The sequence below is a fragment of the Prionailurus viverrinus genome, chromosome B1 (assembly GCF_022837055.1).
Source record: "Prionailurus viverrinus isolate Anna chromosome B1, UM_Priviv_1.0, whole genome shotgun sequence".
NCBI lineage: Eukaryota > Metazoa > Chordata > Mammalia > Carnivora > Felidae > Prionailurus > Prionailurus viverrinus.
The window spans coordinates 145,012,373-145,030,257 of record NC_062564.1 but is presented as its reverse complement, the minus strand read 5'-3'; the positions used below and the strand labels follow the sequence as shown (position 1 = coordinate 145,030,257).

The window sequence follows — 17,885 nt, the reverse complement described above, 5'->3', positions numbered from 1 at the left end:
ACAGTATGTTGAAAGAATTATTCATCATGATCAAATGGGATTCATTCCTGGGCTACAGGGTTGATTCAATATTCACAAATCAATCAGCATGATACATCACATTAATAGAAAAAAGGATAAGAACCATATGATCCTGTCAATAGAAAAAGCATTTGACAAAATACAGCATCCTTTCTTAATAAAAACTCTCAAGAAAGTCAGGATAGAAGGAACATACCTTAATATGATAAAAGCCATATGTGAAAGGCCCACAGCTAAGATCACCCTCAATGGGGAAAAACTTGAGAGTTTTCCTCCTGAGATCAGGAACACAACAGGGATGTCCACTCTCATTACTGTTGGTTAACTAGTGTTGGAAGTCCTAACTTCAGCAATCGACAACAAAATGAAATAAAAGGCATCAAAACTGGCAAAGAAGTAGTCAAACTTTCCCTCTTCACAGATGACATGATACTCTACATGGAAAACCCTAAAGACTCCATCAAAAAACTGCCAGAGCTGATACAGGAGTTCAGCAAAGTCGCAGGATATAAAATCAATGTACAGAAATCAGTCATGTTTCTATACACCAATAATGAAGCAAGAGAAGGAGGTGTCAGGGTATCAATCCCATTTACAATTGCATCAAACACCATAAAATACCTAGGAATACACCTAACCAAAGAGGTAAGAGATCTGTATGCTGAAAACTATAGAAAGCTTATGAAAGAAATTGAAGAAGACCCAAAGAAATGGAAAAACATTCCATGCTCACGTAGGAAGAACAAATACTGTTAAAATGTCAATACTACCCAAAGCAATGTACACATTCAATGCAATCCCAATCAAAATTGCACCAGCATTCTTCACAGAGCTAAAACAAACAAACCTAAAATTTGTATGGAACCACAAAACATCCTGAATAGCCAAAGTAATGGTGAAAAAGAAAACCAAAGCAGGTGGCATCATAATCCTAGACTTTAGCCTCTACTACAAAGCTATAATCATCAAGACAGTAGCACATAGACCAATGGAATAGAATAGAGAACTCAGAAATGGACCCACAAATATATGGTCAACTAATCTTTGACAAAGCAGGAAAGAATATCCAATGGAAAAAAGACAGTCTCTTTAGCAAATGGTGCTGGGAGAACTGCACAGCAACATGCAGAAGAATGAAACTGGACCACTTTCTTACAGCATACACAAAAATAAATTCAAGATGGATGAAAGACCTAAATGTGAGACAGGAAACCATCAAAATCTATAAAGAATTTATCAAACTCAACACCCAAAAAAACAAATAATCCAGTGAAGAACTGGGCAGGAGATATGAATAGACACTTTTCCAAAGAAGACATCCAGATGGCAAACAGACACATGAAAGATCCTCAACATCACTCCTCATCGGGGGACTACAAATCAAAACCACAATGAGACACCACCTCACACAAGTCAGATTTGTTAAAATTAACAACTCAGGAAACAACAGATGTTGGTGAAGATGTGGAGAAAGGGGAATCCTCTTGCACTTTTGGTGGGAATGAAAACTAGTGCAGCCATTCTGGGGAAACAGTATGGAGGTTCCTCAAATAATTAAAAATGGAATTACCCTATGACCCAGGAACAGCACTACTAGGAATTTAGGCAAAGGATACAGAAGTGCTGATTCAAAGGAGCACATGTACCACAACATTTATAGCAGCACTATAAACAATAGTCCAATTATGGAAAGAGTCCAAATGTCCATCAACTGATGCATGAATTAAGAAGATGTGATGGGGCGCCTGGGTGGCGCAGTCGGTTGGGCGTCCGACTTCAGCCAGGTCACCATCTCGCGGTCCGTGAGTTCGAGCCCCGCGTCGGGCTCTGGGCTGATGGCTCGGAGCCTGGAGCCTGTTTCCAATTCTGTGTCTCCCTCTCTCTCTGCCCCTCCCCCGTTCATGCTCTGTCTCTCTCTGTCCCAAAAATAAATAAACGTTGAAAAAAATTTTTTTTAAAAAAGAAGATGTGGTATATACATACATATATACATATACACATACATACGTATACAGTATGTGTATATAATATATATTAAATGCACATATATGTATATACACATATACACATATATGTATATATACATGTATACATACATATATAATATACACACACAGTTCCACACAGATGGAACTGAAGAGTATTATGCTAAACGAAATAAGTCGGTCAGAGAAAGAGAGATATCACATGACATGATTTCAATCACATGTGTAATTTGAGAAATTTAATAGATGATCATAGGGGAAGGGTAGTAAAAATAAGATAAAAACAGAGAGGGAGGCAAACCATAAGAAATGCTTAAATACAGAGAAACTGAGGGTTGATGGGGTGGGGAAAATGGGTGATAGACATTAAGGAGGGCACTTGTTGGGATGAGCACTGGGTGTTATACGTAAGTGATGAATCACTGGATTCTACTTCTGAAGGCAAGACTACACTGCATGTTAACTAACTTGAGAATAAATTAACTAAAAAAAAAAAAACAAACTAAAAGCAATATAGGGGCACCTGGCTGGCTCATTCTGTGGAGCATGCGACTCTTGATCTGGAGGTTGTGAGTTTGAGCCCCATGTTAGGCATAGAGCTTACTGGCAAAGAAAGGGTGGGGGCAGGGAGAGAGGCCTGCCTGGCTCAGTCAGTAGAGGATGTGACTCTTGATTTCAGGGTCCCGAGTTTTGAGGCCCACGTTGGGGGTAGAGTTTACCTAAAAAAATAATAACAGGGGCGCCTGGGTGGCTTGGTCGGTTAAGCGTCCGACTTCGGCTCAGGTCATGATCTCACGGTCTGTGAGTTCGAGCCCCGTGTCAGGCTCTGTGCTGACTGCTCAGAGGCTGGAGCCTGTTTCAGATTCTGTGTCTCCCTCTCTCTGACCCTCCCCTGTTCATGCTCTGTCTCAAAAATAAATAAAACGTTAAAAAAATTTTAAAAATAATAACAAAATAAAATCAAGAGAGGAAATCGTTGACCTAAAAGATCAACTAGACAAGAAAAAGAGAAAACCATGTCTCCATAATATAAATTCACTGTAAGAAAGTAAAACATATGATTACCTTTGCTAAATCTATCACAACTTCAGAGAGCTTGGGATAGCGTCTTTCAAGAGGTTCCGTTTCCTTGATTTCAGGCAACCTTACTCCAGCAAACACAGGATTTTTATAAAACAGCTCCTGATGTCTTGGAATTAGATTACCTGGAAGTGAGAACAGCACACATCTGTCATTATACCTCATGATAGAAATGGCAAAGAGACAGGTGATGTGGCATGGACAAAAGAGTAGAACACAGCTTATGGACTTGGAGTTAGGGCTGTCTCAGCATGCAAAATCACCCAAAAACAGTGTTCTTATGGTGATGGTAGCTGGCAGTCTTCAATAGTGGTTTTGATGTAAGTCAACTCAAGAAAATTAACATTCTTATCTCAACCTACTCATTTAGAAAATTCACAAGCCACTATATATAGAACTGAAGTCATGAGGGTGCATAGGAAAAGGATAGGTAAAGAACATTTTCTAATTTTTTAGATATAAGTACCAACACTTCATTTCTAACAACAAAGCATAAAGTGCTGACCAAAACAATGAAAATATTACTAGTCATATGATCAGAATCTAAATAAATAAGTTCCACCCTTTAAGAATTTAGTTTGGGGGCGCCTGGGTGGCTCAGTCGGTTAAGCGTCCGACTTCGGCTCAGGTCATGATCTCGCAGTCTGTGAGTTCGAGCCCCGCATCGGGCTCTGTGCTGACAGCTCAGAGCCTGGAGCCTGTTTCGGATTCTGTGTCTCCCCCTCTCTCTGACCCTCCCCCGTTCATGCTCTGTCTCTCTCTTTCTCCAAAATAAATAAACGTTAAAAAAAAATTAAAAAAAAAAAAGAATTTAGTTTGAAAATGAAAATAAATTGTTTTAATTATTAAAATTTAAATTTTAAAAAATTAAAATTTTTTTCAAAAATTTAAAAATCTACTGATTTTATACCTGTGTTTAAAGTCTGATTTGAGCAGTTTTATCTTTTTATTCAACTTTAGTACCTAATCTAGTATAAAATACATATGAAAATTCTGCTGTAAGAAACTACTGTATTGTTTATTGAATTTCTACCCTGGAAACTTAAAATCTAACAGTTACATGCCACCCCCCCAAGTATTTTCCCATTATTTCCATTTTCCAAGATCCATCTCCCAATATGAAGTTCGTATTTCAACAAATGTAAGACTTTGATAATCTAGCTTTAAAATTCTGTCCAAAACACTAACAACAAAAGTCATATCTGCAACAAGATTAAACTACCTAAGAAGTCTCAGTCTCTCAATTTGAAGATGAGGATAAGGGTAACAGTCGGATTCCACCAAACACTTGCTAACCCCATCCCCCAGAAAAAACCATTTGCATCCTCTACATGTGATTTATTGAATGCATAAGTGCAGAGAAAATGTATAGCCTTTGCTCTTTTCTTTGTGGGGAGTGGGGCAGGAGGGTGGATGAGAGCATGAATAAGACCATTTGCCAGACAAACCAAAGCCAGACTGAGAATGAATTAATATAAATAGATGAGATTTTCCTATTGGCTCCCTACCTCCACTTAAAACACATACCATCTTTAATATACTAACAAGTAGTAAAATCAATACAAACAAAAACATAAGAGAAAAACCTCTAAAATTTAAAATGCAGATGTATAATCTTACCTAAACACGTCATAATATGATATAGCTGATCAATATCAGAATCTCCAGGAAAAAGGGGTTCTCCCATGAGCATTTCAGTTACCAGACAGCCAATGGCCCATACATCAACAGCCCTGAAATAAAAGCAATGTGGTATAAAATCTGGCATCCTACTATGCTTATGTGACTGAATCTGTTCTGCATATTACTATTTGGTATTCTTGGTATTGAGAATATTAGTAGCAAGCGTTAAATTACTCATAAAAATACATTTCCCTATAAACTTCAAGTACTAATTCCCAATTTTACCTAAGTCAGATTTCCAGAAACTTCAATCACGTGACAAGAAGGAAAAGGCTTCTCAAAACCGTTATAATATGTACTTTATTCTGGAAATAAGTTTTTTGGGCTTTCATTCAAAGCCTATTCATTCTTTGTTTATACATTATTATAACCAGGTTGATCAAGCTATCCCACCATACACTGAAAACAGCACAGGAGAAGGTTGTTTGGGACACATACAGTAACAACAAGGGGAACTGGGAGCTAACGGGAAAAATAGAAACATTATCTTAAAAATCAGACCCAAGAACTTAAAGCAGAATATGCTGGTATCATTCACATAGGGACAACTACCTTGAAATTGTTTAAGGTCATAGCTGAATTATAAAATGGTATAAAGGGGTACCTGGGTGGCTAAGTTGATTAAGCATCCAATTTGGCTCAGGTCATGATCTCACAGTTCATGAGTTCGAGCCCCACTTTGGGCTCTGGGCTGACAGCTCAGAGCCTGAAAGCTGCTTTGAAATCCCCTCTTGTCCCTCCCCTGCTCGTGCTCTGTCTCTCAAAAAATAAACATTAAAAAATTTTTTCTAATAAAATAAAAATAAAATTATAGAAAGGTTACAGTATAACAAAATGAGAACTCAGAGTAATCAAGAAAATATTAAATGATGTGTGCACTGAAAACACAGAAAGTGTAGAAAACATTTTTTAATATTTATTTATTTATTTTGAGAGAGAGAGAGTGTGTGTGCATGAACATGTGAGTGGGAGAGAGGAATGGGCAGAGAGAGAGAGAGAGAGAGAGAGAGAGAATCCCAAGCAGGCTCCACACTCTCACTATGGAGCTGGACACAGGGCTGGATCTGATGAGCTGTGAAATCATGACCTGAGCTGAAATACAGTGGGGAGGCCTAACTGACGGAGCCACCCAGGCACCCCTAGAAAACATTTGAGAAAGATTTCTACCAAAAGCAGTGAGTTACCATCCCTTCTTCTTTGAAGAACTCATTTATGCAGATAATTTATATTTTAAAAACGTTCCACTCAATTATGTTTCTCCCCTCATCCTTGTCAACTCCACCTTGCCTCATTCCAAGTGTCAGACTTACCCAATCAATGTTGTCTTTCTTTACAAGTAATAAATACATCTATTTCCAACCCACTGTAGAGAACAGACCACACACACCAAAAAACCCACTTGCTCATCTTGATTTCTCTACCTTTAAAATAAGTATGCTCACCCCAATTTATTTCAAGCACACAAGTGCGCGCGCGCGCACACACACACACACACACACACACACACACACACACACACACAAAACATTTAAAGGGGAAGCACCAAAAAGAACAAGTCATAAAGTTCCCTAAATGTAAATTTAAGAAACACAACAGATGAACATAGAGGAAGGGAAGGAAAAATAACATAAAAACAGAGGGAGGCAAACTGTAAGAGACTCTTAAACACAGAGAACAAACTGAGGGGTGCTGGGTAGGGGATTGGGTAAATGGGTGATGGGCATTAAGGAGGGCACTTGTTGGCATGAGCACTGGATGTTACATGGGAGTGATGAATCACTAAATTCTATGCCTGAAATCATTATTACACTGTATGTTAACCAACTTGGATTTAATTTTTTAAATAAATAAAGTTCCCTTAAATGTAAAACTTACCTTTCAGTGTTAGAGTGATCTTTCATTATATTAGAAACATATTCCATTTTATCAAGAAAAATGTGTTAAATATGCCCTCTCTGCCCTCCACCCCCTTTGCTGATGTCTTACTTGCCATACTTGACATCGCCGACCAATAGTTCTGGAGCTCTATACCATCGGGTGGCCACATAATCAGTATAAACTTCCCCAGGGGCTGCCAATGTCCGCGCAAATCCAAAATCACATAACTTGACAACGCCAGATTGGGAGACTAATATATTCTCTGGCTTTATATCTCTGTGTATGATCTAAGACAAAAAGCGAAGTATGACATATATTGGCACATCAAGTTAAGTATATTATTTTTTGAGCACCTGACATGTGCAGGGTACTATTTTTGTCCCTATAACAAATACAGATAAAAGCATATAAAATTGTTCCTGGCTTTAAAGAAACTGGGACCTAGCTGAGAAAGAAAGAACATTTATGCTTGAAATTTCACTTAATCAAAGATATTGGATGAAATATATATTACTAAATACCAAATCAATTGTTCTGTTAATGACTACTCTCAAGACTAAGAAAGTAAGACTATCATTGAAGACTAGACTGGTCACGGAAAAATTTTATGAAAGACAGGTCTCTAATACTATGTGTGACCTCGATAAATGTAGAAATGGAAGGACAATCCAAGTGAAGGTAACAAGAAGAGCAAAAAAGCAAAGACAAAAATAGATCAGGAAACTCTGGGGAAGTGTTTTTCCTAGAGTAGAGGTTATGTACTAGGGTGGAAGGCTGCCTCAACCTCCAGCCTGGGAAGTCTGAGTTGGTGTCAAGGCCATGGGAATCCACAGAAGTGACATAACCAATATGGTATTTATAGATGTTGGCCCATAAACAAACTAAATCAGAAGAAGGACTAAAGGCCAGGAGAAGAGCATTGGGACAACTACGAGAGGATAAGGGCCCAAACAAGGCTGGTATTCAGAGGAATAGAATGGAAAGAGGTACAAGTTAGAAATATCTTCAGTCAAGAATGAACAGAACTTAGGAAGTAAGCTCAGATATTTTACTTAAACCTGGGAATCTAAAATCATGGTGGTTCCATCAAAAAAAGAAACGTCTAGAAAAAGTTTGTTCTGATGGAATAGTAAGTAGTTTAGTTTTAGCCATGTGGGCTTTTAAGTGGATTGTTGAGCACCCAAGTGGAGGCATTCATCAGGCAATCAGAAATGTAAAAAGAGTAAAATAAGGTCAGTTGTTAAGATTTCTAAAGGAGAGACTATGGAAGGAGAAAACAGGACAGTGGGAGAAATACTAAAAACTCTACAGCTAGGCAAAACAAATCATCAGGCTTCTTCTCTAATACAAGTAAGCTTCATTTTGAAATTTTAAAAAATATATTTATTTTAAGCTCTTCCAGACCAGCATCGATCTGCCATTGCTGAGCATTTTGCAAGGCTACCAACTTCTGTTCCATCCTAGACATCAACGGTGAGGTCACAGGGCCAGCCCCACTCTATTAGCATTTGTTACTTGTATAATCATACCAAAAAAATGTCATTTAAAAATATTTTGTAAAACTGGTAGAATCAACGTGCTGAGTTATTCATTTTATAAATGTCATTTCACCTAAAGGTGCTTTTATATGATATTCAAAGGATATAAAATGATTGTGATAGACAATAGGGTAAGAGCAGGGATTTTCATACATCACAACTAGGCGAGAGAATGTGAACTTAAAATTTGTGCATTTCACTCAGCAAATGCTACCTTAAAAAAACAAAAAAGCAAAAAATCACAGCAAACAAATTTTAAACTCTAGTTTAATATGCATAGCTGAAGTATTTAAAGTTGAAATGTACTGATGTCTGTAACTTACTTTCAAATGCATAAATAAATAAGACAGAGTAATGGGTAGATAAATGGATGACTAGATGAATAAATATGTCATAAAGCAAATACAGCAAAATGTTAACAAGTATAGAGTCCACATGGTGGTTATATGGGTATTCGTGTACACTCTTTCAACTTTTCGGTATAGCCTAAAATTTTCATAATAAAATGTTGGAAGAAAGAATACATGTTATTATGAATCATGAAAATTAGCAGTATCAAAGTAACACAGTTTATTTCAATTACTTTACTGGCCCAAACTTTAGGTTAGGCAAGTGTCTCATTAATTAAGTGATGGTATCTGGTGAGTTAATCATTGGCAAAATCATTATTTAACCTAAATACTTACATTGTGACTGTGACAAAATCCAATTCCATTAATAATCTGAAATAAATACTTCTGAACCAGTTGGTAGTCTAGACCATTTGGAAAGAGCTCCAAGTCATCAAGAATTGTATGGTCAACAAATTCAAAGACTAGGTACCATCGTTTTTTTTTCTTACACACTTCCAACAGATTGACCAGATTTTCATGCCTCAGTTGCTGTTGTAAAAAAAAAACAAAAAATGAAAAATCATTTTTCCAAGATCAAATTATGTAGCAATTAGTCACAATCTAAAGTCTTGGGATAAGAAAAACAAATAAAATTCATAAACAGTATAAATTGTTAAAAGTATGTTCTGGTTTTTAAATTATAGTCAAAAGACCATACTGCCCCATTCTCCTCTCAGATAATACAATAAAGCCAATGAGAAAGAAATGTAGCTCCACCTTTGATGGAACTAAGCAGGATCTAGACCCCTACCCACTACGAATGAGGTGGGACTGCCAAATCTAGTCAAGGTGAAACAGAAGTTTAGGAAGATACCAAGAGATCACCTGTGGCTAAAAAGCTGGTAGAGCCAAGTAACCCAAAATTGGTGACATACCCTGAAAAAGGAAAAAACAAAAACAAAAAACTCCTTCTTTGCTATAATAGGAACAAGATTCATAGGCTGTCTGTGAAAGCAACCCTAGAACTGAATGGCACCGAGAAATACCAGGGAAGGGAGGCCTGAATAATTACACAGAAACTCATTCGCTGGAAGCAATCTCTTGGTGAGGCCAAATGGAAGGCAAAACAACTCATTATGAACAAATGAGCAAATGCCAAGGATAACAGAAGTCAATCCCACAGATCAGGCTTGCATTGTAAGGAACATCATTGTGAATCATGGTAAATTCCTGCTAGCCTGAAACAAGAGCATAGCCTTTCCCCTAAATGAACCTTCTACAGATAGCTAGTCCAGGAAGGGCTCACTTTGTTACAAGATAAGAAACAATAAAAAAGAAACCAATCCAGGATCTATTCAAAGATGCTCTAAGAAAAGAGGAAGAAAGAAGGAAACAGATAAACATTCACCAGAAAATGTTGCCACCATTAAAGGGAAAGAAACCACTAGAATATAGCCCTAAAAACCCTCAAGGAAAGAGTGATCCAGGAACTTTACATCCAACAAAACTGTCGTTTAAGTAAAAGACAACAGTGAAAAATATTGAGAATGGTGAATTCATTAGTGTGGGACTAAGTCTTAATAAAAATGTGCACATCACAATCACAAAACAGAAGGTGAATATTTAAAATTTAACAAGGCACAAACAATATTTCTAACAAATTTAGAAGAAAGAAGAAAAGATGCAAACAAGAGTGTACATATGTTGATTTCCTTGTCGATGGGTCAAAATTATATTTTTAACATGAAACTTTAAATTACAAGGCCTAATTATATTTACAGGTTTAATGGTAAACAATAAGATAAATAAGATGTCTTTGAAAATCAGATGAGTTGGGGCGCCTGGGTGGCTCAGTTGGTTACTTGTCTGACTCTTGATTTCAGCTCAGGTCACGATCTCAAGGGTCATAGGTTCAAGCCCTGTGTTGGGCTCTGAGCTGAAGTGTAGAACCTGCTTGGGATTCTCTCTCTCTCTCTCTCTCTCTCTCTCTCTCTCCTCTCTCTTGCTCTCTCCATGCCCCTCCCCAACTTGCTCGCTCTCTCTCTTTCTCAAAATAAATAAACTTAGAAAATCAGATGAGAGAGTGGGAGAGAAAAGGAAATAGAAATATAATAATTACTTTACAAAGGATTAAGTATATTATATAATGCTATAGTTATAAAGGTAACAAATAGTAAAAAATAAAACCTTTCCAAATTATCAAAGGAAACACATTCAATATTTTAAAAATAATTTAGAAATTATATAGAAAAATATTTTTAAAGGTGTACTAAAACAGCATGATATTACAAATAATAATAACTAATACATACTGTTTACTATGTTCAAAACACTATTCTAAGCACAAAAACCCTATGAAACAGGTACCATTATTATTAGTCTGATTTACAGACAAGGAAACTAAAGCACACAGAAGTTAAGTAACTCGTCCAAGGTCACACAGCAATAACTGCTAGACACAGGATTCAAAAGGAAGCATAAGTACCTACAAAACCCAGTCACTGTGGCCTGTCTTTTCCTGACAACATTTCATGTTTGCTTAGTTCCTCCTTCATGTCCAGAATGTCTGCTATGTAAGCACACCCAGACATGTAGCTGATTTGAATGAAAAATATTTAGATTTCTTATTCTTAACCACTAAGCCATACTGACTCTTAAGGGGGAAAAAAATGACAACTAAGATCACACTTACCTGTTACATCATAACTATAAATGGGCTAAACTCACCTATTAAAATAAAAGATTCCATATCGAATCACAAAGAACTTTCCAAATATATCACTGGTTAAGTGAATTAAGGTAAATCCATACAAGGAAATAAATTGCAGCAATTTTTTTTTTAAGGGCAGTTTTATGTCTACCGATATGCAATAATCACTAAGATACATTAAGTGAAAAAAGCAAGATCAGGTCAGTGAGTAGAGTATGCTGCCATTTGACATGCACACACACTGCTCCATATACATCCATATTCTTGTATATGAATAAAGTGCTTCTGGTGGAGGGGCGCCTGGGTGGCGCAGTCGGTTAAGCGTCCGACTTCAGCCAGGTCACGATCTCGCGGTCCCTGAGTTCGAGCCCCGCGTCGGGCTCTGGGCTGATGGCTCAGAGCCTGAAGCCTGTTTCCGATTCTGTGTCTCCCTCTCTCTCTGCCCCTCCCCTGTTCATGCTCTGTCTCTCTCTGTCCCAAAAATAAATAAACGTTGAAAAAAAAAAAATTAAAAAAAAAAAAAAAAGTGCTTCTGGTGGATATAGTTGTTTACAACTGAATCGCCGGCATACAAAGGTGGCAGGGAAAATCATTCAAATTTTACAATATATTCGGGGCACCTGGGTGGCTCAGTCCGTTAAGCAGCCGACTTCAGATCACAATCTCGTGGTCTGTGAGTTCGAGCCCCACAGCAGGCTCTGTGCTGGCAGCTCAAGAGCCTGGAACCTGCTTCTGATTCTGTGTCTCCCTCTCTCTGCCCCTCCCTTGCTTGTGCTCTCTCTCTCTCTCTCTCTCTCTCTCTCTCTCTCTCTCAAATGGTAAACATAAAAAAAAATTTTTATAGCATATTCATGTGTTAAAATAAAATATGCATCAGTGTGTTAAAAGATAAACTGAAGCACATTAAAATTTATGTAAGAATTTTTGAGCAAACATCAATTTGCACAGGGCATCATCAAACTGAAAGAGGTTAGGAGCATTCTCACAGCAGAAGCTAAGGGAAAGGCTTGTATAGAGCAGATGCAGAAGCAGAGTGAGGAAATTATTTGGTTGGTTATCTTGTAAGTGGTTGCTTTATTTAGGAAAGCCTACTTTGCTGTTTGTGAGTGGTTGTTTTTAAGTTACAGTATCTTAACTTTCAGGCATTTACAGAAATTGACTCTGGCTTAGGTTTCGTTCAGTTTGCTCTAGTGGGTGGCCAAGGCATTCCAGCCACCTCAGTCTAAGTGCTCCTTGTTTGCCCTTTAACAAGCAAAAGGTTTTTATTATAAGCATACACAAACACACACACACACACACACACACACACACCCACACCCACACACACACATACACACACACATACTCACACACACAGACTTCTGGTAAAATTAAATCTAAAAAGGTATGGAGACTTCTGGTTTCTGATTCTGTGTGTAAAGAGCTTGGAAGTTTCTACTTCATCCTAACAAGTAAAAAGCAGAATACACTATGGGCACCTGGGTGGTTCAGTCAGTAAAGCATCTGGCTTCAGCTCAGGTCATCATCTCACAGTTCGTGGGTCCGAGCCGCAAGTTGGGCTCTGTGCTGGCAGCTTAGATCTTGGAGCCTGCTTGGGATTCTTTGTCTCCCTCTCTCTCTGCACCCCACTCCCACCCCTGCTGTCTCTCTCCAAAATAAATAAACATTTTTTAAAAAGCAGAATACACAAAAATCAACCACTCTTGTTAGATCCATAACAGAAGAGAGGATATAGGCAAGCCACTGCCCCCAAGATTGGAGAGATAGGCAGGAAAATATATGGAGTCCTTTTACTGGAGCAGATTTACAGGTGGAAATCTTTGCAGAAACCAGTGCCAAGGCAGAAAACCTGAACTGTAATTGGCAAATTACTGGAGGCTCACTATGGACAAATCTGAAAGTTAAAAACCCCAGAGGAACCCAGTCACAGAGGGGCCCCCACCATATTGTAAGATTTATCTCCAAGAGCTCAGCCAGATACCCAGAGTAAATTTTGGAGAAAAGTCTCCTTCTCCTTCCACAGGCAGAGGAGAAAGGAACCATTCTGAAATATGCCAGAGCTCTGTTCTTCTTTTTAAAAAATTTTTTTAATGTTTATTTATTTTTGAGAGAGAGAGAGAGAGAGAGAGAGAGAGAGAGAATGCAAGTGGGGGAGGGGCAGAGAGAGAGAGAGAGAGGGAGACACAGAATCTGAAGCAGGCTCCAGGTTCTGAGCTGTCAGCACAGAGCCCAACGCAAGACTGGAATTCACGAATCCCAAGATCATGACCTGAGCCAAAGTCAGACACTTAACCAACTGAGACACCCAGGTGCCCCAGAGCGCTGTGCTTCTTAACAAAGCCTGCCCTGGGGGTGCCTGGGTAGCTCAGTTGGTTAAGTATCTGACTCTTGGTTTTGGCTCAGGTCATGGTCTCATGGTTCATGAGTTTAAGCCCCTTGTCAGGCTCTGCACTGACAGTGCAGAGACTGCTTGGGATTCTCTCTCTCTGCCCCTACCCAGTTCTCTGTCTTTCTCTAAATAAATAAATAAACAAACAAACAAATGAACAAACATTTTTTAAAAATTAAAAAAACAAGGCCTTCCCTCAGCAAAAACTGGTTAAGCAGAGTCTAAGCAGCTGTGGTATTTTCAGAGCCTAAATGGACTGAGGAACGGAATACTCAACTTCACACTACTCTAGCTATCCTGTCCCACCTAAGGAAGGGAGAAAAAACCGAGAAACACTTGCTAAGTTCACCATCCAGAAGTATAAGAACATTAAAAGACTGAGACCTGTAGGTCCTTTTACAGGACTACAAAACTCTTCCCTTCCCCCCTCACCTCCACATTCCTAAAACCTATTTACAACAGTTCCTTTTACCCAGTATATCATTTCTAGCTATCAAGAAAATAGTACAAGACATACAAAAAGGCAAAAAAACAATGTGAAGAGACAGAACAAGCATTGAAACCACACATGGCAGGGATGCAAGAATTTGAAGCAACTATGACTAATATGCTAAAGGTAAAGTAGACAGCATGCAGTAACAGATGGGCCATGGAAGCAGAGAGATGAAAATCCCAAGAAAGAACCTAAAAGAAATGCTGCAGATAAAAAAAAGTAACAAAATGAAGAATGTCTTTGGTGGGTTTATTGGTAGACTAGACACAGCTGAGGAAAGAATCTCTGAGCTAGAAGATATGTCAACAGAATGGTCAAAAACCAAAAAGAAGAGAACAGAGACAAAAAAAAAAAAAAAAAAGAATATCCAAAGACTACAGGACAACTATAAAAGGTATAACATAGATGTAATGGGAATATGAGGAGAAGAAAAAAAGAAACAAAAGAAGTACTTGAAACAATTATGATTGACAATGTCCTCAAAATTAATGTCAGATACTAAATCACAGATTCAGGAAGCTCAGAGAACACCAAGCAGGATAAATGCCATGGGAAAAAGACAAACAAACAAACAAAAAACCTACCCATAGGTCTATCATTTTCAAAACATAGAAAAATCAAAGATGAAGGAAAAAATCCTGAAAGAAGTCAGAGGACAAAAACATCTTATACAGAAACAAAATAAGAACTGCATCCAACTTCTCCTCAGAAACCATGCAAGCGGGCTCCTGGGTGGCTCAGTCAGTTAAGTGTCTGACTTCAGCTCAGGTCATGATCTCACGGTTCATGAGTTCAAGCCTCACATCAAGCTCTCTGCTGGCAGCACAGATCCTGCTTCAAAACCTTTGTCCCCCATCCCACTCTGCCCCTCCCCCATTCATGCATGCTCTCTCAAAAATAAACATTAAAAAAAAAAAAACATGTAAGCAAGAAGAATGGAGTGAAATATTTAATCTCAAGAGAAAAAAACGCCAATCTAGATTTCTGTATCCTGCAAAATAATCCTTCAAAAGTAAAGGAAAAACAGTTTCTCAAACAAACAGAAATTGGGGAAGTGTGTTGGCAGTGGACTTGCATTGCAATAAATGTTAAAAGAAATATTTTTTAACATTTTTTAATGTTTATTTTTGAGAGAGAGAGACAGAGCACGAGCAGGAGAGGGGCAGAGAAAGAGAGAGAAACACAGAATCCAAAGCAGGCTCCAGGTTCTGAGCTGTCAGCACAGAGTCCGACACAGGTTTTGAACTCACAAACCATGAGATCATGACCTGAGCCAAAGTCTGACACTTAAGTGACTGAGCCACCCATGTGCCCCTAAAATAAATTCTTTAGAGAAAAGGAAAATAATATAGGCCAGAAACTCTGATCTACATAAAGAAAAGAAGAGCACCAAAGAAAGAGTAAGTGAAGGTAAAATAAAAACTTTATTTCTCTTATTCTTAATTGATCTAACAGAAAACAGTTTGTTCAAAATAATAATGCAAAAATGTATTTGATTATATAGACTTATGAATATCTTTTATATATATATATGCTTATGTATGCTTATTTGTAAGTGAGATGAATGGGAGCAATAATACAAGGACAGGAGAAAGGAATTAGGATTACTTTATTATTATAAGGTACTTATACACCTGTGAAGTGATAGAGTGTTTTCTGAAAGTGGATTTGGATTATTTGTAAATGTATGTTGCAAATTGTAGGCTAATCACTAAAAAAAAAAAAAAATAAAAAGAAATATAACTGGGGCGCCTGGGGGCTCAGTTGGTTAAGCCTCAGACTCTTGATTTCAGCTCAGGTCATGATCTCAGTTTGTGAGATTGAGCACCACATCAGGCTCTGCACTGACAGCATGGAGCCTGCTTGGGATTCTCTCTCTCTCTCTCTCTCTCTCTCTCTCTCTCTCTCTCTCTCCCCCTCTCCTGCTCATGTGTGTTCTCTCTCTCTCTCTCTCTCTCTCTCTCTCTCTCTCAAAATCAATAAACAAACTTAAAATAAAAAGAAGTATAGCTGACAGGTTAAGAAAGGAGAGAAAAATGGAATCATATTAAATGCTCAATTACACCCACAAAAGGCAGAATAAAAGTGGAAGACAAAAATAGAAACAAAGAACAAGGGAAACAAGTTGAAAACAGTAACAAATATGGTAGATATTAACTCAGCTCTATTCTCACTTCTAAAGTCAATGATCCAAATGTATCAACTAAAAAATGGAGATAGAATGGTTCAAAACATGCAACCTTACTATACGTTATCTACAAGAAATGCACATTAAGTATAAAAACACATATTAATTAAAAGTAAATGGATGGAGGGCCACCTGGCTGGCTCAGTCAGTAGAGGGTGTGACACTTGATCTCAGGGTTGTGAATTTGAGCCCCACGCTGGGTGTAGAGATTACTTTTAAAAATCTTTTTTTTAGGGGCGCCTGGGTGGCTCAGTCAGTTAAGCGTCCGACTTCGGCTCAGGTCACAATCTCACGGTCCGTGAGTTCGAGCCCCGCATCGGGCTCTGGGCTGATGGCTCAGAGCCTGGAGACTGCTTCGGATTCTGTGTCTCCCTCTCTCTCTGCCCCTCCCCTGTTCATGCTCTGTCTCTCTCTGTCTCATAAATAAAAAACATTAATAAAAAAAAATTTTTTAATCTTTTTTTAGAATTAAAAAATAAAAGTAAATAGATGGAAAAATATACCACACTGATCAAATGGAAGCATGAGTACCTATTATTAATTTCAGATAGACCAAACTATAAAGAAAAATTATCAAGGATAAAGGAGGGCATTATATACTGAAAAGGGGGTCAATCCCCCAAGGAAACATAACAGTTCTTAACGTGTATGTGCCTAACAACAGAGCTTCAAACTATAGGAGGTAAAAATTGATAGAACTTCAGGGAGAAATAAACAAATCCACTATCATAATTGGAAATGTCAACCATTCCACTCAGAAACAGATAGATCCAGCAGGCAGAAAATCAGTAAGGACACACACACAGTTGAACTCAACAATACCATCAATCAACAGATATAACTGATATCTACAGACTATCCAACAACAGAATTCACATTTTTCTCAAGTTCATATGGAACATTCACCATGACAGACGGTACTGTAGGCCACAAAACATACCCTAACAAATTTAAAATAATAGATATCACACAATGTCTACTCTTGTACCACAGTGGAATTAAACTATAAATTAATAAAAAAAAAAAAAAAGATAACTGGAAAATCCCAAAATATGTGGAGATTAAACAACACACATCTAAAATAAAAACATAGATTATCAGTTCCACCTTTCTCTTTCTCTTTTATTCTTTCTCTTTGCTTTTTTTTTTTTTTTTTTTTTTTTTTTAGAGAGAGAGAAAGAGAGCACATTAGCAGGGGAGGGGCAGAGGGAGAGGAAGAAAGAATCCTTTATTTTTTTTTAAGGTTTATTTATTTTTTAGAGAGAGAGAGAAACAGAGCATGAGTGGGGAAATGAGTGGGGGAGAGGCAGACAGAGAGGGAGACACAGAATCCAAAGCAGGCTCCAGGCTCTGAGCTGTCAGCACAGAGCCTGATGTGGGGCTCGAACTCATGAACCATGAGATCATGTCCTGAGCTGAAGTCGGACGCTTAACTGACAACCACCCAAGTGCCCCTGTGCTTTTATTTTTAAAAGCTGATGACGGGGCGCCTGGGTGGCGCAGTCAGTTAAGCATCCGACTTCAGCCAGGTCACGATCTCGCGGTCCGTGGGTTCGAGCCCCGCGTCGGGCTCTGGGCTGATGGCTTG

General features: G+C 38.2%; 1 protein-coding gene across 1 annotated transcript in view; it reads right to left on the bottom strand.

The window, feature by feature from the left end:
- The window catches only part of CDKL2 (cyclin dependent kinase like 2), a 53,596-nt gene that overhangs the window by 24,219 nt on the left and 11,492 nt on the right, over nt 1-17,885 (bottom strand). Inside the window, exons 3-6 of the mRNA XM_047854789.1 lie at nt 8,872-9,066; nt 6,756-6,934; nt 4,707-4,819; nt 3,072-3,211 (exon numbers count right to left, since the gene is read on the bottom strand). Coding sequence (XP_047710745.1) covers nt 3,072-3,211; nt 4,707-4,819; nt 6,756-6,934; nt 8,872-9,066 — 627 coding nt within the window. The remainder of the gene's footprint in view (nt 1-3,071; nt 3,212-4,706; nt 4,820-6,755; nt 6,935-8,871; nt 9,067-17,885) is intronic.